At 49.2% G+C, this 26798-nt stretch overlaps 1 protein-coding gene across 1 annotated transcript in view; it reads right to left on the minus strand.

The window, feature by feature from the left end:
- Positions 1-11674: 11674 nt before the first annotated feature.
- The window catches only part of arhgef3 (Rho guanine nucleotide exchange factor (GEF) 3), a gene marked incomplete at both ends in the record, with an annotated part of 22347 nt that continues 7223 nt past the window's right edge, over positions 11675-26798 (minus strand). Inside the window, 9 exons of the mRNA XM_080545834.1 lie at positions 11675-12090; positions 13046-13232; positions 16635-16805; positions 17106-17366; positions 21231-21307; positions 21871-21967; positions 22994-23056; positions 24270-24440; positions 25893-26000. Of these exons, the coding sequence (XP_080401960.1) occupies positions 11675-12090; positions 13046-13232; positions 16635-16805; positions 17106-17366; positions 21231-21307; positions 21871-21967; positions 22994-23056; positions 24270-24440; positions 25893-26000 (1551 nt within the window). The remainder of the gene's footprint in view (positions 12091-13045; positions 13233-16634; positions 16806-17105; positions 17367-21230; positions 21308-21870; positions 21968-22993; positions 23057-24269; positions 24441-25892; positions 26001-26798) is intronic.

Here is a 26798-nt window from a genome sequence, read left to right on the forward strand (position 1 = left end):
CTTCTCCCTGGGGGGAGACGTGTGCACAAACTACATTTTGTTGTCTTAGTACTTAAAAAATACTTAGCATACTTATCATTCCACACTGAACTCGCCGTTCAGCTGTAGTGAAATGTAAAACCTTCCACTCCATAGTAACAAGGTTGTTTACCTGACGTTATTTACCTGTGTGAGCTCGTAGGACTTGAAGGAGGTGAGGGACGTCACTTTGCTGGCGTTCTTGGAAAAATGGCTGTCGAACTTGGGCGTAGGGTTTAGAAGGTTCTTGGACATGTTCTCGTATATGCTTTTAACTCTACCCTGTGGGAGGCGCACAGACACACAGACACACACACGGACGGACACACACAGTTTGAATGTGTTCATTTGGAGATCTGCTTCACACTGTTAACACATTTCAGAAACCAGACAATACGTTTATCAATGGTGAGTTGCGTCACTGTGTTTTATCAATGATGAAGTGATGGATGGAGACTTTGTTTACCTTAATAACTTTAAATATCACAATCTCTCCTGTGACTCCTGGGTTAAAAGGGTTGATCTGTAGTAAATCTGAGTAGTTAGACAAGTAGACACCTAGGAGACAAAATGGAAGCATTACATGACATTACAAGTTCAAAGATCAGATTAGATTAGATTCAACTTTATTGTACATAAGTACTAAGGCAATGAAATGTAGTTTGGTATCTAACCAGATGTGTAAACGCAAGTGCAAAAGACATGATAATGTAGATAATATGCAAGGAATTTTTCCTGGATACATGGTGTACAGGTTTTTGCCCTTGCTTGCTTGCTTTGTGCCGATGGTCCTTGGCCTCCCCTTGGGGACCGCTGGGTACTGGTAGGCAAACTGGCTAGTAGTCGCTCTATTGGTAGAGGGCTGCAAGGGAATTGTTCCTGGCTACATAGTGTACAGGTTTTTACTTCTGCCTGCTCGCGGCTCTGTCAGTATTGATTGATTGATTGACTGATTGACTGAACATGTTCATTGTGTGAAGCGCATTGAGTTGCATCTTGTAAGAAATGCGCTATACAAATAACATTTGATTTGATTTGATTTGATTAGACAGTACATGGTATTACAGTATACGGTATTACAGTGAATATAAATAAATGAAAAATAAAAGGTTCATATACATGTGATGAATATCAACATGATATGTACAGTTATGATATGTGTGTGTATATATATATATGTATATATATATATGTACAGTTATGATATGTGTGTGTATATATATATATGTATATATATGTACAGAATGATATGTACAGAACAAGGGCAATAGGTCTTGAGGTATGTGACATGTAAGATGTAGAATTAGAGACCAATATAATAAATAAGACGTGTGCAAACAAGCAGTAGTGCAAAAGCTAAATTAAAGGGTTGTTCAAATGACAGCAACTCCTTATCACTTTTGTGGATGTTCGTCTAATACATTCCATTGCCTTTACATGGAATTAACCACGTTGCTTATGCTGCTATAAAGCACAACTACCGGTAGTTCAAACCAATGACTTAAATACAGACAGACCGGTGGTCTTTTCAGACGCTTACCAACATTACCAGCTTTTTCCAGTATTGGCTGGGTAACATTGGCTATGTTGGCCATGCTTCAGCAGCAGATGGCGTGTGCGTGGTTCGAACACCTGAGCCGGCCAGGTGTGCTGTCTGCTCTGAGGTGAACATATGGGCCTTTGTCTTCAGCTCAGGAGAGTAATTATGCTCCATGGCGTGTAGGCTAGGGACTAGTAGGCTAGGGTCTGCTGTGTGACTAGTGTCTGCTGTGTAAATAGTGTCTGCTGTGTGACTAGTGTCTGCTGTGTGACTAGTGTCTGCTGTGTGACTAGTGTCTGCTGTGTGACTAGTGTCTGCTGTGTGACTAGTGGACTAGGGACTAGAGTAGGCTACTGTCTGCTTCATGACTAGTAGGCTAGTGTCTGCTTCATGACTAGTAGGCTAGTGTCTGATTCATGACTAGTAGGCTAGTGTCTGCTTCATGACTAGTAGGCTAGTGTCTGCGTCATGACTAGTAGGCTAGTGTCCGCTTCATGACTAGTAAACTAGTGTCTGCTTCATGACTAGAAGGCTAGTGTCCGCTTCATGACTAGTAGGCTAGTGTCTGCTTCATGACTAGTAGGCTAGTGTCTGCTTCATGACTAGTAGGCTAGTGTCTGCTTCACGACTAGAAGGCTAGTGTCTGCTTCATGACTAGAAGGCTAGTGTCTGCTTCATGACTAGAAGGCTAGTGTCTGCTTCATGACTAGTAGGCTAGTGTCTGCTTCATGACTAGAAGGCTAGTGTCTGCTTCGCTGCAGACAAGGGCCTTGATGCTTGTCCTCTTTGTTTGACAGCAGAATCACACATACACAGACACAGACACAGACACAGACACACACGTCAGGGTCATGTGATGCAGCCCTGGAGTGCCTCACCTTTGTTGGGGTTTCCCAGGGCTGTGATCCAGCTGTGCCCCACTAACAGACCCTCCTCACAGGTCGACAACAGCTACAGACACACAGGGGAAATATAGGGTGAGTTCACACACATGCGCACACACATACAGTATACACGCTCACATGCACTCACGCATGACCAGGATCATATACACACAGTATGTTTGTCTATACCTTCTTGAGATTTGCTTGTTCTAATTTTAATAATTTTGCCATTTAGCAGACGCTTTTATCCAAAGCGACTTACAATTACGAATTACAGGGACATTCCCCCTGGAGTAACTGAGGGCTAAGTGCCTTACCCAAGGGCACACTAGTAGTGGTGTGGCTTCAGGCGGGATTTGAACTCACAACCTTCCGATCCCAAGTCCAACTCACTATCCACTAGACCACCACTACCCCCCCTAGTTCACCAGTTACAGTTGAACCAATGTAATGGTCCTAAAAGCGCAAACTTCCAAGCTTTGAAGTATTTGACAGTATATGTGACAGTATTTAACCGTATTTAACAGTATTTCACTGCATACTCCAGTCATAAACTGTCCACTCACTTTGGCGGTGTCACAAAGCAGGAAACAGTGCGCCTCCTCCAGCTCCTTCTCGGTCCTCCCGTCCTGTTTCATTTCCTTCCGTTTCTCGACAAACTGTCAATTAAACGTCAATACCTTATTGTCAACAATAACCACACACATCCCTAACCAATGCAGGAAGAAAAAAAAAGCTCAATCAATTGGCAGATGCTCAGTGAAGCAGCATCTCCAGTCAGAGATGCGGAGGCCTCTTACGTCTTTCTCCATCGGCTCGCTGTGGACCAGGCGTAGACAAGTGTAGACGAAGGTCCCGTCCGAGGCGGCGTCCCGGTAGTTGGAGGACAGGATGGTCAGGATGTCCTCAAACTCTCTGGACTCTGACGACACGTACTGGAACAACGCTGGGGACAGACAGAGGGACAGAGGGACAGGTGAGCTGTGTTGGTCAGGGGGACAGAGGGACAGGTGAGTTGTGTTGGTCAGGGGGACAGAGGGACAGGGGAGCTGTGTTGGTCAGGGGGACAGAGGGACAGGTGAGCTGTGTTGGTCAGGGGGACAGAGGGACAGGGGAGCTGTGTTGGTCAGGGGGACAGAGGGACAGGGGAGCTGTGTTGGTCAGGGGGACAGAGGGACAGGTGAGCTGTGTTGGTCAGGGGGACAGAGGGACAGGTGAGCTGTGTTGGTCAGGGGGACAGAGGGACAGGGGAGCTGTGTTGGTCAGGGGGACAGAGGGACAGGTGAGCTGTGTTGGTCAGGGGGACAGAGGGACAGGTGAGCTGTGTTGGTCAGGGGGACAGAGGGACAGGTGAGCTGTGTTGGTCAGGGGGACAGAGGGACAGGGGAGCTGTGTTGGTCAGGGGGACAGAGGGACAGGGGAGCTGTGTTGGTCAGGGGGACAGAGGGACAGGTGAGCTGTGTTGGTCAGAGGGACAGGTGAGCTGTGTTGGGACAGAGGGACAGGGGAGCTGTGTTGGTCAGGGGGACAGAGGGACAGGTGAGCTGTGTTGGTCAGGGGGACAGAGGGACAGGGGAGCTGTGTTGGTCAGGGGGACAGAGGGACAGGTGAGCTGTGTTGGTCAGAGGGACAGGTGAGCTGTGTTGGTCAGGGGGACAGAGGGACAGGTGAGCTGTGTTGGTCAGGGGGACAGAGGGACAGGGGAGCTGTGTTGGTCAGGGGGACAGAGGGACAGGGGAGCTGTGTTGGTCAGGGGGACAGAGGGACAGGTGAGCTGTGTTGGTCAGGGGGACAGAGGGACAGGTGAGCTGTGTTGGTCAGGGGGACAGAGGGACAGGTGAGCTGTGTTGGTCAGGGGGACAGAGGGACAGGGGAGCTGTGTTGGTCAGGGGGACAGAGGGACAGGTGAGCTGTGTTGGTCAGGGGGACAGGTGAGCTGTGTTGGTCAGGGGGACAGAGGGACAGGTGAGCTGTGTTGGTCAGGGGGACAGAGGGACAGGTGAGCTGTGTTGGTCAGGGGGACAGAGGGACAGGTGAGCTGTGTCTGTCAATTTCAGTGTCTGTATCCATAATAATTCATTAATAATAATTAACATAAATTAACTCTCTAACTGCCAAAGAATTCCAGAACACTCCCAACCTAGAGTGTTTTATGCACCACTTTAAAGTGTTTTATGTGGTATTTGCCTTAAAAAAATAATAATACCTTGATTGGCTACAAAATGAAGCATAATAATTTATGCATTTTTGGTGAATAAAGTCACCTGTGGCACTCTGAAATTTTGACAATTTGGACAACTTTACTGTCAGCATTAAATGAGTTAAAGACATACAGCAGTTTGTTAGCGTTGTCATTGACAGCCAGCACGAGTATCTTGTAGGTTGCCACTCAGGAAACGTGTAGTACGTTGTTTGAGTCAAATTGAAATAATCACACATCTTTAGCCGCTGATCTTTAACAGCTTAGCTAGCTAGCATATCGTTTTTAGACCCCAGATCGAGACGCACGTACCTCTCTGCTCCTTGGAGCGGGCCATCTTATCAGCCTTGAACTGGGAGATGGCCATCCTCAGAGCCTCGAAGTTGGGGTCCAGGGGTGCCCCTGCTGCCCCCGCCACGCCCACACCGTCGGAGGAGGACAGGGAGGAGAGAGAGGAGTCAGGGACCAGCTGGTCCAGGGGGGGGCAGAAGCCCTCCGTCTGGGCGGCAGGGGGGTGGTGGTCAGAGTAAGGCATGGACTGCTCCGTGACGGGGGAGTGTCCCTCCTCCTGCCCGTCTGCCGTCACTGTGGAACAACCACACAGAACACAGTCACCTCTAGAACCAATTCTATTGCGCAAAAATTTCCTAACCTTACCAACCATGGGCTTGCCACTCGCCAGATTCGGGTTGGGTGTGTTTAAAGAAACGCAGATATTTTAGCCTGCTTGTTGTATGTGGGTCAACCAAACTGGGAGGTCAGGCAACAACTCCTCAGTCAGTGAACAGCCAAACACACACACACACACACACACACACACACACACACACGGCATAGCTAAGCATCATCTGAGCAAGAAAAACTAAAAACTAAAAACATCAACAAGCCAATAAGCTAAGCTGGGTACGCTAGCGTCTCGTTTTAGACCCCAGATCGAGACGCACGTACCTCTCTGTTCCTTGTTCTTCCTGGGGATCTGAAAAGACACCGTCTTGGTGGGGTTGTTGGCTCTCATTTTAGACCCTAAAAGCCTCCCTGGTCCTCCAGCTGGCTGATCAGAGGCTCGATGTCTTTCGTGTCCAGATTGATTCTCGCCATCTTGGCTCATCGCGGTGTTAAACTCCGATGATCCATGCCGTCTAATGTCTCTAACAGGGCCGTTTGGGAGATATGCGAGGCCATGTGCGAAGTCAGATTTGCGAGGCCTTTTATAATGATGTAGGCTACTATTATAACCGCGCGACACGCACGCACCGATATATGGCAAGAAATGCGCTCACATGCTGTGCTGATAGACAATAGAATATCTACTTATTTAGATCGTTTACAACCATGTTTGTTTCATTTCAAACCTTTTATACTCGTAAAGGATTAGGATTTAGGATAAAGCAGTCATACCCAACATTAAATACGCACAAGCCATTATTGACAATAGAGATGTTACTCACCACCATGTAGGCCTATCCTTTATGTTGAAAAGCTTACAGCAAAAGCAAAAAAGACATGTCCCGTTTTTGAGAGTTTTTTCCCCATTCGGTAGTTTTCTGAGAAATAAAGTTTCACTAAAGTTTCTGTTCCCATTATTTTTAGGATAACTAAATCCAGGTTTCATCTTTGGGGGACCTCTTCTAATGATCACTTCTGTAACTGTAGAGTCCATGTACCGGCCAATTTACCAGGATCATCATACATGATGACATATCTGACACCGTGGGCTCGTCTTGCGTTCCATCACTCTCAGCCCTGCTGCTGCTCTGAGTAGCTCCATCTTCCGCCTCCGTGTCCTCTACTTCGCCACTCCGGACCATCATCACCTGGGGCTGGGCAGCCCTCCTGACCATCATCACCTGGGGCTGGGCAGCCCTTCTGACCATCATCACCTGGGGCTGGGCAGCCCTCCTGACCATCATCACCTGGGGCTGGGCAGCCCTCCTGACCATCATCACCTGGGGCTGGGCAGCCCTCCTGACCATCATCACCCGGGGCTGGGCAGCCCTCCTGACCATCATCACCTGGGGCTGGGCAGCCCTCCTGACCATCATCACCCGGGGCTGGGCAGCCCTCCTGACCATCATCACCTGGGCTGGGCAGCCCTCCTGACCATCATCACCCGGGGCTGGGCAGCCCTCCTGACCATCATCACCTGGGGCTGGGCAGCCCTCCTGACCATCATCACCTGGGGCTGGGCAGCCCCGCTGCTGCCGGTGTAGCTGTTGTCCTCCTCCACCTCCGGGACATCATCTTTGCCTCTCATAGCAGAACCATGCGTTAACACTCGGGCTACAGGCATGGCATTCATCACACAACGTATACGTCCATAAAACCAGCAGAGGAAAACACGCGGGGTCGACGAGAATCTGCGGCAGGTTATAAATAATAGAAAACCTGCCTAATGGGTCGGAGGTTTGCAGCATCACAGAAGAACCCCCCCCTTGATGTGATTATTTCGCCTGAAATTCCCCGAAGGCCGTGTATTATCTTACATAAATACACGGGGAAACTTAATACCCCAACTTGTTCTCATCCGAGTCCGCCATTTGCCCTTTCGCCCGTGAATCACGAGGCGAGGTGGATTTATTGTAATGGAAACAACGGTCTGAGTACTCTGCGCTAGCTAGCCTAGTCAGCTTCTCAACACTTGGCTAGAACAGTTTGGGGAAAAAGGTTTTATCTGACAGACTTTAATGGTCAGTCTTACCTGTAACTGCCTCCATCGTTAACACCGTCGTGTAGTAACAGTTTCAAACGTTCAAAGTAACATATAAACATATAAAACTATATGAATATAGAATTGAACTGAAGTCCGCTTTATGTTGTGTGTCTTTAATCCCCGCGGTGATACTGACATATCGGCTCGCGCTTATATATAGCCCGGCTCGCGCATATAAAGCCCGCCAAAGCAGCCTGTAAACAGGGTTGCCAGATGGGATTGACATATTCCTGCCTAACCACAGTGTAAAAACCACTAAATCCATTAAAAATAAAAATAAAAGCCCAAACCCTTAGATTATCAGAAAAACTCTAATTACTATTGGGCAGGTGCCCAAATGCTTCCCCCCCCCCCCCCAGCCCAGTGTGATCAAAAGTAGCCCCATTACATGGTAACCCGCCCCACCTGGCAACCTTGGCCTCGCGGTCTATCGCGAGATTGTGTTACTGTAGTAAAGCAGACCTGTTACAGACCCTTGTACTTTCCTGACGTAAAAAAGAAAAACCTAGCTAGCTATACACAATTACGTTACTCTGAGGTACTTTTGCTAGAGGAGTTTTTTGTCCTGTGATAGGCTACCTGCGTCAGTACCACGGACAGCTCCAAGTACGACATTCAGCTCTATGTCAATACAACCCAACTTGTGTCCTCAATAAGTTTATTAAAGCCGCTAGCAGATGTGGACGAATTAAGCTAGCTAGCTATACTTACCCATAATTTATGATTGTCGTAAGAGAATATAGGTCCTGATTCAAAAATCGGTGGAGCGGGTAGAACGTGACGTTGACGCAACGCTAGGTGGAGCGGGTAGAACGTGACGTTGACGCAACGCTAGGTGGAGCGGGTAGAACGTGACGTTGACGCAACGCTAGGTGGAGCCATATAAATCATATAAGGACTGTTGCTAAGAATCTCCCTGTCCTCACAGTCGACACAGGTATGCTAGATTTTAGATATATGATTGACTATGAGTATCACATGTGTGAACATTTAGAAATGTATTAAAGGCAAAAATTATAATATGGTCCCTTGCCTGGCGCTTTGGAGGGCCTCGCCAGCCAGGGTACACACTTTTTTTTTTACCCTGCCTCACGCGAGGCCCTCCAAAGCGCGAGGCCCTGTGCCACCGCCCCAGCTAGCCCCCCCTAAAAGCGGCCCTGCTCGCCATATGATGACAAGAGGGCACAGTCAAACAGGCAAACACAAGCTGACAGGACCTTTGGGAAACAACCCAGGGTAGCCAATCAATGCATGGGACAGACTGCAGGGAACACAGCCTGAGAGTCTAGCCTCCTTGGGGGCTCATTGACTTGTATTGCATCAGCACGGTTATTATCACCTCACCTGTCTGTGTGTGTCTGTGTCTGTGTGTGTGTGTGTGTGTGTGTGTGTGTGTGTGTGTGTGTGTGTGTGTGTGTGTGTGTGTGTGTACAAACATCTTATTGTGTTATATAAATCTAGTTTGGTTGGACGTGAGCTGTGGACTTAATCAACCACTAGAGGGCGACAAAGTCCAACAATTGACCATCATGAATGTTGAACATCTTTGCTACCATGAGCATTGGTGGTAGGAGTGTTACACTAATAAACTGTATCTAATTTTGAGACTGATTGAAACAGGTTGTATATCGATCCATTATTGATATTGTTTAAAGGACTTGATCAGTGGCAACTGGCAAAAGTATATCAAATCAGAGCATGTGATCTTGCACTGCAGTGGCCTCCCACTAAGAAAGAGAGGAATCGTCACCACTTTACAAATAACCATGACTTTACATTTCTTGGTTCATAACTTTTATTTGGTACAGTCTAAATTCCATTACGTCATACACTTTCATGTCTTCCTTCCACAACGTGCCATCATTCACCGCCGTCTCTTGACAACATACCTCCCGTCTCCCAACGTGAACCAAACAAAATAATACATCAAGTCATGGTGAAAAATAAACTATAAATAAACATCCTAACGCATACATTTCAATACGTTTATTTAAAAACAAAAATGAAGAAAGAGAAACACAAAATAATATTATACTGTATTTTGGAATAATTATTTTGTTGTGATTAGGCTACTTGGTCAAACCGATTCCTCAAACATAAAGTGTGATATTTATGCAAAACGAGTCAAGGCCCAACAAGTAGACTAAAATTACCCAACATGAACATTTTTGGCAACATATTTAGCAGTCATCGTTTTCATCATCAGATTAGCACCAGACCTGGGTAGAAATAGTATTTCTATGTTTCAAATATTTCAAATACTTTTAAGTGTTTACTTGAGTATGTTCCAAATACTATTTGAACCAAGGTCCGCTTAGCGCACACAGAGCATCCAGTGGCAGAGAACTGGTATGCAGAGCTAATGGCACAAGCTACTTCTTTATACAACAAGACAGACAGTCCCACTTCACAATAAGAGTCCTAACATAGATGTTATTGCATGGTAGTTGCAGTAGTAGGTAGTAGGAACAGTGAATTATCGTGTAGGTAGCCTCCCCTCACCCAGTGATTACACAACTGTCATGTCAATAAATACATCTGTTTTAGGACTTGTTTTGCAATAGTGGGAGCGGAGAGTCTTAGGTTCTCTTTGTACAGAAACAACCAGTTAAGAACTTTGTTGGCGATCACCTGACTCTATGAAACAGACAGCATGAATACTGGCTTCATCCTCAACAGAAAAACGATTTCTATGTATGACATTGACTGTATTAAAAACAGAGAGGGCTGCTTCTGTGAGAGAGAGAGAGAGAGAGAGAGAGAGAGAGAGAGAGAGAGAGAGAGAGAGAGAGAGAGAGAGAGAGAGAGAGAGAGAGAGAGAGAGAGAGAGAGAGAGAGAGAGAGAGAGAGAGAGAGAGAGAGAGAGAGAGAGAGAGAGAGAGAGAGAGAGAGAGAGAGAGAGAGAGAGAGAGAGCGAGAGAGAGAGAGAGAGAGAGAGAGAGAGAGAGAGAGAGAGAGAGAGAGAGAGAGAGAGAGAGAGAGAGAGAGAGAGGGGTATTCAATTCATCTCTGTATAAACGCTACAATTCCCATCCCTAGTGAAATCTCTCCAACAATCATTTGATTGCAACTTTATCGGCCTGGTACTGTATACTCTACCTCTGAATCAAACCGCCTGACACTGACATCACATCATCTGCATAATTGCGGGATTTCATGTGTAGTGTGACTGTCTCTCCTCAGAGTGGAAAAACTAATTACACAATTAATGGAAACATCTTTAACCACGAATCAGACATCTCTACCCTCTTGAGTGGTGTGAGTGGTGTGTTTACACTTTGTTAGATAACTAGGGCCAGATGGGGATGCAATGTCCTCCCTTCATTACTTAGATGGTACTGGTCAGGTGGTCCGAATTGGCATTCTAGAACCTTCAGACTTCTCGATTCTGTCACAGAACCGTGACAGTTCCTGATTCTAGCACAGATGTGGGAATGTGTAGCAAACCCCTCTACCCTTTAACTCTGTGTTACCCCTCTACCCTTTAACTCTGTGTTACCCCCCCCCCCCCCAAACCCCTTACCATCCATGTCAAGTCCTAAGCATCAACAACAACAATAACAACAACAACAACAAGATATTGATTGTCTTGAGAACATTCTGCTGGTCATTTAGACTGGGTAATTATTGCAAACAATATATCCTATAGTCTACATCAATAATATACACATATTCTACATATATATATATATATAGAAAGAGAATATCTCGGTGTTTCTTGTTCCTCTCTGAGGCCACAGTAGTACAGTAGTGCGGTGGAGTACGTCAGGAGGAATGGCGGCAGTGTCTCTAGTCTATGTCTACGTTGGGGGAGCCATAGGATGGCTGGGGGCTTAGAGAGGGCTTAGAGAAGGGTTGTCTGGGTTACAGTAGAGGCTCTGAGGGAGAGAGAGAAAAAAACAACAACAACACCACCACCACCATCACTGTCCTGAGGTCCCTGTCAGCCTGCCCCCCCCACCACGTAGACACACAGATAAGCCACCACTATATCCGCGCGCAACCACCAACACACAGACAGAATAGATTAGATAAGAGAGAGAGAGGGAGTGACAACAACAAGAGAGATAGAGTGCAAGAAATTATAAACTAAGATAAAAAACAAAAAAAACGAAACAAGGGGGAAAAAAGAAAAACAAAGTGCTCTCCATACTGTCTGTCGCCCCCTACTGAGTCGGCGGTGCTGCAATACTGCACAGGTTCGTTTTGACCTCCAGAGGTCAAAGGTCATCGCTCCTTGGCGGTCCTCACACACTTCCTCTCACTCGGGTTGTGTGTGTGTGTGTGTGTGTGTGTGGGTGGGGGTGGGGGGGGGGGGGGTGTCATTCAGAGGTCACACTTCCTGCGGCCTGCTGCAAGAGTCTGTGTGCTCCATCTGGGGGGGGGGGGCAGCAGTCGCCGCTGGCCTCGCTAGTGTCCATGCTGCAGTCTGAGACCTCACTGTCACTCTGGTCCATCCCCTCCACCCTGGGCGGCGCTGCCACCTCCCCCGGGGGGCTCTGGGGGCTCTGGGGGCTCTGGGGCCGCTGGGGGGGCTCCGGGTCAGAGCATGTCCTCCCGCCCAGACCTCCACCCAGGCCTCCGCCCAGGCCTCCACCCAGGCCCACCCCCAGGGCCGCTCCCTTGGCCTGCCGGATGCAGTTGAGCCACTGCTGCTTGTTGAAGGTGTCGCTGGCCTGGAAGGAGTGGGACTGGAGCTGGCCGCCGCTGCGATACGACACCCTGAAGAAGTTCTTGGCTGTGGGGAGGAGAGGAGGGGAGAGGAGGGGAGGGGAGGGGAGGGGAGGGGAGGGGAGAGGAGGGGGTTAGATTGGCCTGGTGAGTGGATTGATACACAGGCACACACGGACACACACACACACACACACACACACAAACACACACACACACACACACACACACACACACACACACACAGACACAGAGGTCAGGCTAGAATGGCAACATAGACTCAGACTAACATCCTTCCTATCCAGTGAGAAGGTTTCTCTTTAGACTTTACCCCACCTTATCTCTCTACCCCCCCCACTCCTCCCTCCCCCCTCCCATACCTACCTACCCACCCCTCTCTTCCCTCCCCCTGCCCATGCCACCCCGCCACCCCCCCACCCCCCTCCCTTCTACAGTATTCTGTGGACTACAGCGCCGAAGCGTGGGCAACCCGCAATATGGCTGCCGTGGTTTTATAGTTTGTTGTGTTCTCTCTGCATTGCTGTCTGTCCTGTGTTGTTTTGTTTGCATTGCATTTAGAAATGCTCTTACTGTAACGCCGAATCAAGTTCCTATATGTGTATGCATAAATGGCAATAAACGTTATCTCATCTCATCATCATCTCATCTTCTCTGACCCTGAACCACAAATCAACCCTATCCACTAAACGTCAGGCACTGGCCTCTGCTCAGCTGGGAAGATGGAAGACGGAGTCTTACTGTTTACACCTCCAGTCATTCATCTTCTCAGACCGTCTTATATAAACACTAGTGCTTAGAGGCTACAGTTCCATTTGGGTTCCAGGGTAACCGTGACAACTGGGATTTGTAATCACACCTGTGTGATGAGGTGGCCCTGCCTGACGCATCTAAGCCCACCCGTCGCTCTCAGACCCTGAGGAGGGTCCTCTCAGCTTAACGCTATTCGCTTGGGTCTTCCACGCAAGGGGGGGACGAAAGGTTGGAACCCCAGGGGTACTCACTCCTCTCGTTATTGCTGAAGGCCCCTCTGATGGAGCCCCCCAGGCGGATCTCCCCGTCTTGAAGGTCCTCCAGCTCCAGGTCCCGGATGGGGATGGGCTGCCTGTACAGCTGGTAGTGGAGCTGCTCGTTGTGGGTGATGGCCCGGGTGATCACCAGCACGTCCTGGAACAGGAACACGTGGAGCTTCTACAGAGACATGGGGGAGAACAGAGAGCGAGGGTTAGGATGTGTATGTAGATAGATAGATAGATACTTAATTGATCCCAGAGGGAAATTTTCAGGCGTAACTGCAGTTCATACCACAACAACAAAATAAAGTGACTGTGCTGAATAGTAGACTTAATTAAAAATAAACAAATACAGAATGTAATAAAAAAAACGAATAAAATAAAATAACTGTATAGTATGTATGGTATTTCTATGGAAGTGGTTGTCTAGTGCATCACAATGCAGAGAACTTTGGAATAGAATGGAGTATTTCAGATACTGTAGTAGAGGAAGATATTTCCAGTGAAGTAGCTGCCATCTTGTTGTGACATTTTTGTTTATCCCGCGCCTTTGTCACACAACGTTGATGACGCAGATGGTTCTGGTTACACTGGTGTAACCACTGGGCTGGTTCGCCAGACAACATCAAGGTTCGGAGGTTTCAGAACGGGAACGGGAACGGGAACGGTTCCTTAGTGGTGTGAAAGTTCTATCAGTGGTGTAGCACACTAATGCGCATACCAGATCATCGCATTCGATTCTGACCCTCGACATATCTTGCCCTCCTCTCTCTCACCCACCCTTCCTGTCAAACTCTACTGTCTCGACCCCAGCAAAAGCAAAAACGCCTTAAAAATAGCAAAAACAAACCAAAAAATAAAAACGTTTGTTTCATATGTCACATCTCATCTAAACAAATTCAGAGACACTTCGCCAACGATTCTGTTCTTGCATTAGAGACCGGCGCTTTCACAATCGCTCCCACACACAGTGACACTTCTTTCACATCCTCCCAACTTTTATTTAAAGTTCAGAGTGGGACGGACCGCGGGGTGGATGATGCATGCCTCTAACACTAACACCGCCGGACTCGGGAGGGACAATGTTTAGTAAACAGAGCGAGAGTGTCGGAGAGAAGGGATCTGGACTGACCCCGTCGTGTTGCGTAAGAGAGAAGTGACGCAGGACACCCACGAGACTAGTCCGTGTGAGAGGAGGGATTACCTCCTCTCTCAATATTTCCATTTTCACCCACCACTGTTCCGAAGAGGCCTAAGACCGTCCTCATCATCGAGAGTGAGCGTGGTATATACAGGATATGAGCATCGTAATCACGTTTGACCATGAAAGGAACTGAACCTCTGTGGTGTGGGAGTGGGGGGTATTATTAGTGTTGGGATCAGAAGCCTCCAGACTTGGGTTGTCTAGGCTGAGGTGTGGCTAGAGGATGGAATGACCAGCCAGGCCACTTCAACTTTGTTCTCTCTCTCACTCTCTCTTGTTGTCTCTCTCTCTCTCTCTCTCTCTCTCTCTCTCTCTCTCTGTGTGTGTCTCTCTCTCTCTCTCTCTCTTTCTTTGTGTGTCTCTCTCTCTCTGTGTCTCTCTCTGTCTTTGTGTCTCTGTCTGTGTCTCTCTCTCTGTGTCTCTGTCTGTGTCTCTCTCTCTCTCTCTCTCTCTCTCTCTCTCTCTCTCTCTGTGTGTCTGTGTGTCTCTCTCTGTGTGTCTGTGTCTCTCATGTGTCGGTGTGTCTGTGTCTCTCTCTGTGTCAGTGTCTCTCTCTCTGGGTGCGTTCGTAAAGTCACTCGGAGAGTGCTGGAGCGCACACTGGGTTCAACATCATAGAGGGACCAAGTAATTTGATTGGACAAGAGGCATTCCATGAGTGCTCATCAGATTTCCAGAGCGTATTTGCGAACGCACCCTCTCTGTGTCTGTGTCTCTCTCTGTGTGTCTGTGCCTCTCTCTCTGTGTGTGTGTGTGTGTGTGTGTGTCTCTCTCTCTCTCTGTGTCCCTCTGTGTGTGTCTCTCTCTCCCTCTATCTCCCTCTCTCTCACCACACACTATGACTCAGAACAACAATGCCCACAGTAAAGCACGAGAGTCGCCCTGACCTAACCTCAACCCTAATTACCGAAAGCGCCCCCCATTTCTCATAACATTTCATAACACAAAACAAGAACATGACATTTAAAAAAAGCAAAAACATGTCTGGACCTCCCTCCTACCAATACTTCTACTCCTTTTCCTGCGTCGTGATTAAGGATTTATTAGTTTATTGTCAGAACACAATAAGGTTAACGTTTCAATGTTTTCTTTTCCCACAGAACTTGAAAGGCGGTCGTGCCCGGAGGCTGTGCTAGGGCAGGAAAACCCAGGCAGATGAATGGCCTTGTGTTTGTGTGTGTTTGTCCCTTCCTGTGATTAGTGCTTTTCTGCCCCTGCAGCAGCCCTCTTATTACTGCAGCGCTGCGTGGTAGTTACCAGCTAGCTAGTCAGGATGGGAGTTACTGCAGCACCGCATGGTAGCTAGCTAGATGCTATAGCAATGACTGTATATTATAGCCTATACAGTAGCTGTTAGCTTTCTAGTCACCATGGCTACTACCGCAGTGCTGCACGGTAGCTAGCTAGCTAGCTGGCTAGACGCTATGGGAACTGTATCAACACTAAACCACAGTTAGGGCCCTCGGGTGCTTCCGATCGTCGCGGCCCGTCAACACGCGGCGTAAACACAAACAAACGAGATCCAAACGAAAAGCTTCAGGTGGAGGGAGGTCATCGTCCCACACTGTTTCATCTCAGACCAGCCAGGTGAGCTTGGGGGGGTTTTCCCAAGAGACCAGAAGCATGTCCACCTTGACGGTGGATCCAAGCCCAGGCAGGCCGTTTTAACGACTCTGCCCTTGAGCGCCTGAGCGGTTAGCTACATCTGAGGGAGGAGGCTGGTGGAATGTCCTCCGCCGTCCGCCTCCACCAGCCTCCTCTCTGCTCTATCATCACAGAACACATCACGCCCCAGGCTCGTCCTGTACTTATGCAACGAGGGTGACCGAGGCCTGACAGGGGAGCTGTCTTAAGAGAATGTCTTTGACCTTGTGACCTCCAGTACTTAACACACCCCCCCTCCCCCCGCCCCGCCAGAGCCATACATCACATTCCTGTTCCAGACCGGGCCCGGAGGGAACACAGGGTCAAAGGTGAACCCTCCTCATATCTCAGATCAGCGTAGCTTGGACAGATTGATGATGCTGGGCCGTGTGTTGCTGTGTTGTGATGTTGTGTACGAGTCGGTTAGGTTCAAGGTCACAAGGTTTACTCTGAGTACGGGAAAAAACGCTGTGTAGACGGTTTTTCTTTGTATTATGTAAGTATATTGACACTGTGTGTGTGTGTGTGTGTGTGTATGTGAGTATGTGTGTGCGCATATGTGTGCGTGTGTGAGTGCGTGCGCGTATGAGTGTGTGTGTGTGTGTGAGTGTGTTTGCTTATGTGTGAGTGCGTGTGTGTGTGTGAGTGCGTGCGCTTATGTGTGTGTGTGTGTGTATGTGTGTGTGTGTGTGTGTGCGTGTGTGTGTGATAAAGCACTTCAAACCAACTCACCGCCCCGCGGTTGTTCTTGAGCTCGCCGTGGCAGCTGAGGGTGCGTGAGGAGGAGATGAGCAGGTCCCTCTGGCTCTCCTCCAGGTACAGCAGACGCTCCTTGTAGAAGCGGCACTCCGACTCCCCCGTCTGGGTGTTGATCTCCGCCACGATGCTCTGGATCATACTGATCTGGAGGTGGGGGGGGGGGGCACAGGGGTGTTAGAGTGTGTGTGTGTGTGTGTGTGTGTGTGTGAGTGTGCATGTGCATTACATGTACAGTACTTGCGCGTGTGTGTGTGTGTGTACAGTATATGTGTGTGTGTGTGCAGTATGTGTGTGTGTGCGCTTGTGCATTACATGTACAGTACTTGCGTGTGTGTGTGTGTGTGGGTACAGTATGTATGTGTGTGTGTGTGTGTGTGTGTGTGTGTACAGTATGTGTGTGTGTGTGTGTGTGTGTGTGTGTGTGCGTGCGTCTACGCCACTCACTGCCTCGTCCAGGTGCTGGCGGTCGGGGTGGTCGTTGGGCGTGTGTTTGAGGATCTCCCGTAGCAACAGGGGGTACTTGACCAGCCGACTCCTGGGGATGTCCAGGAAGTTCCACAGGTCCAGCTTCCTGCTGAAGGGAGACTCCAGGCAGCGCTGCAGGAAGTCGTGGACGCGGTGGTCCTGATTCTTCTTCTGGTCCAGCAGAGCCTTGGCTGCTACCTGGTTACTGCAGTAGCTGTTGTACGAGTCCAGGCAGGGCAGCTGGAGAAAGAGAGGGAGAGGTGGAGGAGGAGAGAGAGAGAGAGAGGTGGAGAGAGAGAGAGACACAGAGAGGGAGAGGTGGAGAAGGAGAGAGAGAGAGGGACAGAGAGGGAGAGGTGGAGGAGGAGGAGAGAGAGAGAGGGACAGAGAGGGAGAGGTGGAGGAGGAGAGAGAGAGAGAAGGACAGAGAGGGAGAGGTGGAGGAGGAGAGAGAGAGAGGGAGAGTTGGAGGAGGAGAGAGAGGGAGATCATGAGTGCTTGATATACCATTGCTAAAGCAGCAGTAACTACAGCGCGCACACACACACACACACACACACACACACACGCACACACGTGCACACACTGCTGCTGCTATTTATTATTATCGCATTGCTCACTTGATCTTACAACCATCGCCTTATTTACGGTTATGCCTAACGTAGGCCTAACGTAAGGCCTATTGTGTTTCTATTCTTATTTATATTCTAATGTCCTGATATGCACCGTTGAGAGGAAACTCGCAAAGTACGCATTTCATTGTGCAATTTACACCCTTGTATCCTGCGCGTATGACCAATAAACCTTTGACTTGACGCCGGGCCAGGAGAGCAGTCCATAGGAACAGAACACCCTGTACTACTGTACTGACACCAGCTGAGATAGGAATGTGTCAAACCCCTGAGATATGGAGACTGCTGTCGGAATGTACAGTACAGTCTGGGCCATCAGTCAGCTACCTGACATGTCTGGAAACACTCCTAGCTGCTCTAGTAGAGCTGCTCACACCAGGGGAGAAACAGGGAGGACGGGATCATGGTAACGCATGGAACAGAGTGAGGGAACGCTTATCAAACACACACGTGTTGGGGCGCTTAGGTGGCGTAGTGGATTAAGCGCTGACCATGTAACCGCAGGGTCCCCGGTTGGATTCCAGCCGCGGACATATCCTGCATGTCATCCCTTCTCTCTCTCTCACCCATCCTTCCTGTCTAAATCTTCACTGTATCTATCAATAAAAATGAAAAATATGAGTGGGACTGCCCCACTCAGAAAAAAATTACTTAAAAAACAAAAAAACACACACGTGTTGACAATGCATTATGATGAGGCCCGTCCTCCGATGTCTACCTCCACCAGCCTCCACCCCCCCTGACTCATGCAGACTGGACATCCTGATCTGTGTCCTGGGCCGTAGGTTAGTAACGACGCTGAGAGGACAGAGGCGGTGGTTTAGGGTGCGAGGGGATTTTCAGAGGTGTGGCTGATGGGGAGGGGGCAGGAGGGGCCGGACGCAAGGTCACGTTATAGAGTCACATGACTAGACCTGAGGTCTCGTTAAAGAGAGAGGGACCTTCGCGCAGAGAACAGGAGACACAATGAGCCTCTGGTTTTAGAAAGGCAGAAAGGCAGAGACAGAATGAAAGAAAGAGCAAAAGAAAGCAGCAAAAAATAATAATAAAAAAAGCAATTTTAATCGTTGTGGTTGACCTACAATAACGTTGCCTGAGGACAATTCGAGAGTTTCCTCAGATTCTTGGAAGTGGTCGGCCATCTTCTATGGAGATGAACTGGAAGCGAGCCAATAATGACTCTCATTACACAACCTTAAACTGACACACGTCTACAGGTCAAAGTTGAGGCCGGTCAGCCCTGCTTCAACTAGGACGTAAACATCTCCAGAGGGTCTCGGCGTCCCCCTCACAGGGAGACATTGTTCCCCGGAGGACGACCTTCTCTAAACAGGAAGGAGGGAAAGAGGAGCTACTTTTGCTACGCAAACAAACGGCTCTGGAGCCTCCATCATCCTGCTGCTACTGCTGACAGCTCTCCACAGGGTTAAACCTGATCCTAACACTCTCCACACTCTCCACAGGGTTAACCCTGACCCTAACACTCTACATGCTCTACACATGGTTAACCCTGACCCTAACACACTACACATGGTTAACCCTGACCCTAACACTCTACACACTCTACACATGGTTAACCCTGACCCCAACACACTACACATGGTTAACCCTGACCCTAACACTCTACACAGGGTTAACCCTGACCCTAACACTCTACACATGGTTAACCCTGACCCTAACACTCTACACAGGGTTAACCCTGACCCTAACACTCTACACAGGGTTAACCCTGACCCTAACACTCTACACAGGGTTAACCCTGACCCTAACACTCTACACAGGGTTAACCCTGACCCTAACACTCTACACAGGGTTAACCCTGACCCTAACACTCTACACAGGGTTAACCCTGACCCTAACACTCTACACAGGGTTAACCCTGACCATAACACACTACATGCTCTCCACAGAAACAAAGCACCACTCAGTACACACAATTCTACACAGTACACACACTTCACAGCAGCAAGACACCAGGCTTCCACATAACACACGCGCTTCACAGCGAGCATAAGAATCCTCTTTTAGACCAGGACAATGACATAATCACCGGCAGCTTTCCACGGAACAATTTGTTCTGCCGCACTGTAGCACGTACCCTAAAGGTCACTGAGAAGGGGTCGCGGAGTACACATAAAGAAGACAGATCATCCACATCGTCGATTCCAAAAGGGCATCTGGGGTCAACCATCTAGAACAGGATGACTCACTGAAAACAACTCACTGAAAACAAACAGAGTCCCAAGGCGGATCATAAAGCAGCGGTGTTGGGGCTCTTGGGGGGGGGGGGGGGTGTCCTCTGTGGTGGTACTGCACCCCACTGAGGCTGCTGTTCTGTGGGGGGGGCTGTCGCTTCGGTCGACCCTAGAGATGGGTCTCATTGGTACTGAGTTGAGTACTGAGAAAAACGCTAAATAAATAAATGTATTATTCTTGTCATTGTTATTATTATTTTACTACTAACCACAATTGTTATTTTACAAATTATTAGTAGTAATAATAATAATTGTACATGTCTGGTATGGCTTCAAATGGATCAAAGCCACTATATACTTGAAGAGCTAAGAGCCCAGCGCACTCTCATTAGTCATAGTCTGATCGGCGGTGCATGTCAAAACAAGTCTGTTTGGGAACAGCATGTTTCAATGCCGCTGGATCATGATAAACGCTACGGGTTACGTCATCGGGTCCTGAGATTCCTGTTTGTTGTTTCAGATTATATAAATCAGGCTCTAGTAAATCGGAGAGACGTTCAATAGCTGTAGTGATGTTGTGGCCCAGGGCAGATTAAGAGAAGCGGTGATGCGGAAGAGATTGAGTTCTTCAAACTGTCCGGTCGAGTTCACGGTCTTCGATCTGCCTCTCAAACACACAGTTGTGTGTGTGTGTGTGTGTGTGGGGGGGGGGGGGGGCAATGCCTTAGGCCTAGAACTCATACTGATAAGCAACCCTTCTATACCCCCCTCACTCCACACACACACACACACACACACACACACACAACACACACAACACACACAACACACACAACACACACACACACACCTCTGCCCGGACATTGGACAGGCCTGGTGACTGTGATTAATAGTGGATCTCTCTCAGCCCTCAACCTTCTCTGCTCAACAACAGGTCTGCTTAGAGTATAGATAGAACTGCTGTATAGATATAGATATATATCAATAATATACCGGTATATAGTATAGATATATAATAGACAACTATATAGAGAGCTAATATAGATATAACTATATATAGAGTTAGTATAGATAGAACTACAGTATAGATAGAACTATATATATTATAGATGTAACTATATACAGAGTTTATATAGATATAACTATATATAACATATAAAAGTTCAGAGCAACTGAAGCAACTCGAAATCAACAGGCAGACAGACAGACAGACAGACAGACAGGCAGACAGGCAGACAGGCAGACAGACAGACAGGCAGCCAGCCTGGTCCTCTTACCCAGTCCACCAGGATGTGTCCCACATGTTCTGTAGAACCGTCAGGTTTCCTGGCCTCCCTCAGCCGACTCAGCAGATCTGAGAGCAGGGAGGAAGGGTGGAAGGGTTAGGCTCTGTTAGGGTCAGGCTCTGGTGTCACACATGTTAGCTGTCTAACTGGTGTCCCACATGTTAACTGTGTAACTCTGGTGTCACACATGTTAACTGTGTAACTCTGGTGTCACACATGTTAGCTGTGTAACTCTGGTGTCACACATGTTAGCTGTGTAACTCTGGTGTCGCACATGTTAACTGTGTAACTCTGGTGTCACACATGTTAGCTGTCTAACTGGTGTCACACATGTTAGCTGTGTAACTGGTGTCACACATGTAAGCTGTGTAACTCTGGTGTCGCACATGTTAACTGTCTAACTGGTGTATCACATGTTAGCTGTCTAACTGGTGTCACACATGTTAGCTGTGTAACTGGTGTCACACATGTTAGCTGTGTAACTGGTGTCCCACATGTTAGCTGTCTAACTGGTGTCCCACATGTTAGCTGTCTAACTGGTGTCACACATGTTAGCTGTGTAACTCTGGTGTATCACATGTTAGCTGTGTGTGTGTGTGTGTGTGTGTGTGTCCTCTGTCCGGTTCCTCACCTTCGTGCAGGGGGATGAGAGAGTCCAGGGTCCCGAAGATCTGGTTGAGTTCCTGCTCCGTCATGATGGACAGCTTCAGCATGGGGTCGTGGTACGCCTGACAACACATACACACACATTACACACATTGAACCAGGAGGACCAGCCACGTCAACAACACCATGTCAGGGTGAGACTCTGCTATCTCTACAGGCTGGAGGACATGTGTCAGAGTCAGGGAAACAGACAGACAGACAGACAGACAGACACGCAGACAGACAGACACTCAGACAGACAGACACGCAGACAGACAGACAGACACGCAGACAGACAGACAGACACACATACAGACAGACAGACAGACACACATACAGACAGACACACAGGCAGACAGACAGACAGACAGACAGACACGCAGACAGACAGACACACATACAGACACGCAGACAGACAGACAGACACACATACATACAGACAGACAGACACACATACAGACAGACACACATACAGACAGACACACAGACAGACAGACAGACACGCAGACAGACAGACACACATACAGACAGACACACAGGCAGACAGACAGACACGCAGACAGACACACAGACAGACACACATACAGACAGACAGACAGACACGCAGACAGACACGCAGACAGACAGACAGACAGACACGTAGACAGACAGACAGACAGACAGACACTTTTCCTTTGTGTGTCAGAGTTTGTTGTAAAGACAGATAAGGCCCTTTACAAGTGGTGCATCAGACTGGGTCAAACCGCTGAGGTAAACAAGGCCGCCCACGGGGAAAACCACTTCACTGCCTCTCCAACGCACTCATTCAACATAGCGCCATTAAAGCAGGCAGCCATGTCGAATGGAGTTCGTCCAATCAGACGGAGCGGATATTTATAGTCTGGTCGTGGTATAGGACTTCTAAACAACTAACTCCTTCTCAATTTCTATTGAACATCAACAAAGACGACGGTTAGGGGAAATGTAACACACACACACACACACACACACACACACACACACACACACTCACAGGCGCACAGCTGGGTTTTTCACAGGGGTAGAATAGCTCGGTGATTACATGCTCGAGGAGCAGGAAAATGATCCTAATTGTAGAAGCAGATCTTTACCTTCTTGGCCAACTTCAGATCTTCAACGAGGTCCTGCTCCCCCTGAGACAGCTCAAAGATGGCCTGGAGAGGGAGGGGGGGGGGGAGAGAAAGAGAGAAAGAGAGAGAGAGAAAGAGAGAGAGAGAGAGGGGAAATAGCTTTTTAGTTACACTCAGAAGACACCAGGACCCCCCTGACCCCCCTGACCCCCACAAACTCAATACTTCCACATGGACAGCTGCTCTCTGCTGTGGACACCATATCCCTGTCTTTGAAGCCCTCTGCGTGGCCAACCAATTTGAGTGTGTGTGTGTGTGTGTGTCCGCCCTGTGTGCGTGCATTTGTTTGTGTGTGTGTGTGTGTATGTGTGTGCGTGTAATGTTTCCAACAGGCCTAACTAATTTCAACTGTGAAGCGATACCACTTGATCTCCTCCACTGCCTCTACTCCTGGCCTGGGAGAGACACACACACACACACACACACACACACACACACACACACACACACACACACAGAGACACACACAGAGACACACACAGAGACACACACAGAGACACACACAGAGACACACACAGAGACACACACAGAGACACACACAGAGACACACACACACGGCTCCTTTCAAGTTGGCTGTGTTTTTCCCATCAGTGGTTGGGAGGCAGGGCCGGTCTCTGTGTGAGCTATGGGGGCCGGTGAGGAACACTACTACAATTACCCTGCTTTCATGTGCTGTATTACAGAGCGGCAGCACGTCCATGGCTCGGCCACACTGTTCTAGCAGCTGAAACACGTCAGCCACAGTCTCAAGAGTCCAGTCCACACCAGAGAGGTCTGTCTCTGTGGACGAGGGCGTGACTCCTGCCCTACATCTAACTGTGAGGCCCGTCAGGAACAAATCAAGTTGTAAGTCCTTACGTTCTTTTCTTTCTTTTCTTTCTTTTCTCTGACACACTTCCTGTGTCTGCCCGGTCCGACACAGCCAGCTCAGCGGAGAACAAGAGATGGTTTTGATTCCGAACCCCCCTTTCCCCTAAACCCAAACTTTCCCCCCCCCCCCCTCACTAACATGTGATCTCTGACACATGTTCACTCATAGTCCCACCCCCTGCCCCTTCCTCTCCAAAGTGCCCCCCCCCCTCACCTCTCCCACCCCCACAGTGGTCTGAGGCCTCACCCCCTCCCCCACATTGGTCCCAGATCTCAACCTCCCCTCGCCCACCACCACCCCCAGTGGTCCCAGCCCCCACCCCCTCCCCCACCATGGACGGTCCCAGTCCCCCCCCCCTCCTCTCACCTCCTGGCGTTTGATCTCCTTGGAGGACAGCATCTGGCCCAGGCGCATGTCGAAGGTCTCGCTCCACAGCTTGCTGTCCCGCCGCTTGGTGTTGGCGGGCGGCGGCGGGCGGCTCCACGGCCGCGGCGCCATGATCTCTGTCCTGCTCTCGCTGCGGAAGCTGATGGAGCGCTGCGGAACAGAGGGAGGAGAGGAATGAGAGGGGGATGAGAGAGGAGGAGGGGATGGGACTGGAGAGGAGGGGAGTCGTCTCTCTCAACAGGGTCTCGGTCCATTTGAGTGTTCCCACTTCACTCAACGGGGGGTATGACATTCAATGTCATCAAGTATGGTCCCCTTTTGGCCTTGAAGACTTTCTAATTGAATTGAAATTCTAATGGGGGGGGGGGGGGGGGTGGGGGTGGTTGTGAAAGGCTTCAACGTGCCTCCCTCTCAACCAGGCTAGGCTTGTTCCCATAGCGACCGCAGAGGATGGGTGAGGAGGAGCAGGGGTGGGTGAGGGTCTGGGGAGGGGAGAGATATAGAGACGGTCACGGCGGAGGGGGCTGCGGGGGTCTATAGATGAGTCAACCTACTGTACAGTAAGGCTATAGTCACACTGTGACACAGTGACCCCAGACACACTAGGCTCTCTGAGCCCTGACACACTCAGCTAACTCTGGGCTGAGCTACTTCCTGCCTGGCCAGACACACCACATGACCACATGACTTCTCATAGAGAATATAACAGTTCTATATATCTATGTGACCACACCCCTCTCCATCCTACAGAACAGATGGGAACTCCATATTGTATTAGTAATATTCACACAGTTACAGTTTTTATATGTTTTTGGTGCAACATACACTATATGGACAAAAGTATGTGGACACAATTATTGTCTGGGGCTGTTTTCATGGTTTGGGCTAGGCCCCTTAGTTCCAGTGAAGGGAAATCTTAATGCTACAGCATACAATGCGATTCTAGAGAATTGTATGCTTCCAACAGTTTGGGGTAGGCCCTTTCCAGTTTCAGCATGACAACGCCCCCATACACAAAGTGAGGTCCATAATGACATGGTTTGCCGAGTTTGGTCTGGGAGAACTTGACTGGCCTGCACACAGAGCTCTAACCTCAACCCCATCGAACACCTTTGGGATGAATTGGAACGCCGATTGCGAGCCAGTCCTTCTCTCCCAACATCAGTGGACGACCTCATTAAAGCTCTTGTGGCTGAATGGAAGCAAATCTCCGCAACCATAATTCTAAAATCTAGTAGAAAGTCTTCCCAGAAGAGTGGAGGCTGTTATAGCAGCAAAGGTGGGACCAACTCCATATTAATGCCCATGGTTTTGGAATGAGAAGTTCAACAACAAGCACATATGGGTGTGATGTTTGGGTGTCCCAATACTTTTGTCCATATAGTGTAGTAGCTATGGCGTCATGGCAGCCGCACAGTAGAGACCAATAGGACGCTCCGGTTTAAAAAAGGGAATGTTTGTGCTGTACTGTGCTGTGCTGTGCTGTGCTGTGCTGTGTTGTGCTGTGTTGTGCTGTAGTGTGTTGTGTTGTGTTGTGTCCTATGCTATGCTATATTATGCTATAGTATGCTGCGCCATACCGGATGCTGAGCTGTACCATACCTGCAGTGACTGTCCGATGCGCTTCAGCGGAGCTGCCTTGACAGGGGGGATGAGGTTGGCCAGCGACGTCACTCTGGACAGGGGCTTCACCCGCTTGTTACTGGGCTCCTGGAGGGAGGAGAGGAGAACAGAGGAGAGGAGAGGAGAGGAGAACAGAGGAGAGGAGAGGAGAGAGAAGGGAGAGGAAAACAGAGGAGAGAAGAGGAAAGGGGAGGAGAGGGGAGAACAGAGGAGAGGAGAGGAACGGAGAGGAGAGGAACGGAGAGGAGGGGAGAGAGAGAGGAGAGGAGAGAGAGGTCAACAAACACGACAACAACTGTCAACAAATGAAGGGATAAACAGCCCACATGGTAAACAGCAGATCGGGCGCACACAACGTTTTCAAGTATCGGCCGCACGTCGCCAGGTCAACAACAGAGAAACATTAACCCCCGCTGGGTGGGTCAGAACCATGTACCTTCTGCCTCACAATGTCCATCGGACCCCAGGACTGGACCGGCACCGTCACAGTGGCGCAGGTGACCAAGCGGCGGTGGCGGTATCGACGAGTTCCGCGAGCGAGACGATAGCCATCTTCACCCCTGGTCATACCAGCCGCCCACCCCCCCTCCTCCTATTCTCTAGGAACGAGCCCCTCGCCCCCACCAGGTTGACGGGGAAGCCCCCACCCCCCACACACACACCACCATCCTGCCTTACTGCCCTCTCAGCTCCTCAAGGTGACACACCGGCAGAGTCTCCTGGAGAACCACACACACACACACACACACACACACACAGTCTTAATCTACCTCTCCTGGCCTGTCCTGTCCTGCTCACGACGTGACGACAGCACCACAGAAGACAAAGCAGTCCTCCGGTCTCTGTCGTCAAAACCGTCAAAAAGACACGAAAAAATAACGTTTC

Source organism: Nansenia antarctica (genome assembly GCF_963989245.1).
Source record: "Nansenia antarctica genome assembly, chromosome: 15".
NCBI classification, from domain to species: Eukaryota; Metazoa; Chordata; class Actinopteri; order Argentiniformes; family Microstomatidae; genus Nansenia; species Nansenia antarctica.